The sequence below is a fragment of the Triticum urartu genome, chromosome 2 (genome assembly GCF_003073215.2).
Source record: "Triticum urartu cultivar G1812 chromosome 2, Tu2.1, whole genome shotgun sequence".
Taxonomy (NCBI): Eukaryota; Viridiplantae; Streptophyta; class Magnoliopsida; order Poales; family Poaceae; genus Triticum; species Triticum urartu.
In genome coordinates this window covers 79,574,212-79,575,909 of record NC_053023.1, presented here as the reverse complement: position 1 = coordinate 79,575,909, position 1,698 = coordinate 79,574,212, and the positions used below count along the sequence as shown (strand labels likewise).

At 62.4% G+C, this 1,698-nt stretch overlaps 1 protein-coding gene across 1 annotated transcript; it reads right to left on the bottom strand.

The window, feature by feature from the left end:
• Positions 1-222: 222 nt before the first annotated feature.
• Positions 223-1,255, bottom strand: LOC125541107. The gene has a single exon (XM_048704586.1). The coding sequence runs from the start codon at positions 1,179-1,181 to the stop codon at positions 390-392; it is 792 nt and encodes a 263-aa protein (XP_048560543.1). The 5' UTR covers positions 1,182-1,255; the 3' UTR covers positions 223-389.
• Between the last annotated feature and the right edge of the window lie 443 nt (positions 1,256-1,698).

The following is a 1,698-nucleotide window of genomic DNA, read 5'->3' as shown; positions in this document are numbered from 1 at the left end:
GAGCTTAATCTTCATGTATATCAGTGCATTGGAGAGTCGAGTCATGTTATCTTTCTTTACCCAAGAAAAAAGGAAGAAATATGAGCACTGATCATTGGAATCATCAAAGCCTCGTTTCGCAACTCGATGCTCTGATTCAGGACTTGGTTTCCTTTGCCAAGAAAAAGAAAGAGCGCTTGATTTTTCAGCATTTTGGCCTAGAGTGAGAGCAGAGAAACATGGAACAGAGTTTGGTTTTGCAACCAGAAACTGATGCATCATCCAGCCACAGATCATGTGGGTTACACCTACACTCTCCTAGGAAAACAAGTGCAAGAACTAGCAAATCCGACGAGCCATACAACTGAGGTCTGAGGAGCCAGAGCAAAAACAGTGAACCGGATCAAGATCTACGAGGAGAAGAAGCGCGCGGTGAAGTTGGACGACGACGAGGAGGCCCGGTTGGCGTCGGCGACCGTGCCGGGCCACAGCGTCACCGGCGGCCGGCCGTCGAAGACCGCAGGCGGAGGGCACGCCAGCACGCCCAGCGGCGGCAGCTTCCTCATCATGGGCAGCGGCGGCGAGAACGCCCCATCCTCCTGCCCTTCCTCCGTGATCCCGCACCGCGACGGCGAGGCGTCCGGCGTCTCGAACGGCGTGTCGTGCTCGTGCCCGGCGGCGGCGCCCCGCTCGTACACCGGGTTGGAGATGTACATGAGGCCGTCGCTGTGCGCGGAGGAGGAGGAGGAGCCGCGGGCCGTGGGCTCGTCGGACCGCGGCGGCGAGGGCGACGGCGAGGAGCGGCGCGCGGGCGACCACCGCCACACGGCGGCCTCCAGCCTGGGGATGGCGAGGAGCAGGTCCTTGCGGGTGGGCGCGCACATGACGCCGTGCGCGTAGTAGAAGGGCGGGGTGCTGGTGAGCGCCTCGCGCGCCGTGGTGGTGGCCGTGGTGGCCACGGACGCGTCGTCGGCCGTGCCAGTAATGTGCGGCGGGGATGAGGACCCCGCGCCCCCATGGCCGTGCTTCGGCCACTTGTGCGGCGGCGCCTCCATGGCGTCCGCGCGGAGGCGGCGGCGGCGGAGGTGGGAGCAGAAGAGGTCGGCGAGGAGGAGGATGACGATGGTGAGGAAGACGGCCAGGCTGAGGGCCACCATGACGCTCACCCCCACGCTCAGCCTCGACACGCCGTCGGTCGCCATCTCGGCCTCCGCCCTCAGCCCGCTCGCCAAGCCCGTGGTCAGCTGGAGTGGCGAGTGCGTGTGCTGTACTTGCAACGAATGAAGTGGTCACTGCCTCACTGGTGAGTCAAGCTCTGGTGGCAACAAAATAGAGGACTAGTCCCTCGGTTAGAGCGGCTATCTCATTGTCTAATCAAAGTGGCCTAATCTAATCCACTGTTTGTCTCGTAACGATCAACTGCCGTCGGCGTCGCCGAGGCGAGCCAGCCCTTCCAAAAGCTAGGGCCTAGTGCGCTTAGCGACATGGATTAGGGCGTTCTTAATGGTCTGCACAGGCCTGCCAGAGGTACCACGGCGTGGCCGGGGCCTTTCGGTGGCGACGTGGGGCAGAGTTGTCATGGAGAGCAGAGGCGGTTCTGCGGGGTGAGCACTGAGCAGCGCAAAGGAGAAAGGAGACGGTCTCGCGTGGAGAAAAGGAGGGAGGAGACGGGGGTGGTTTTGGCGGGAGAGGGAGGTCGCCGGTCTGTTTGGTGCAGGT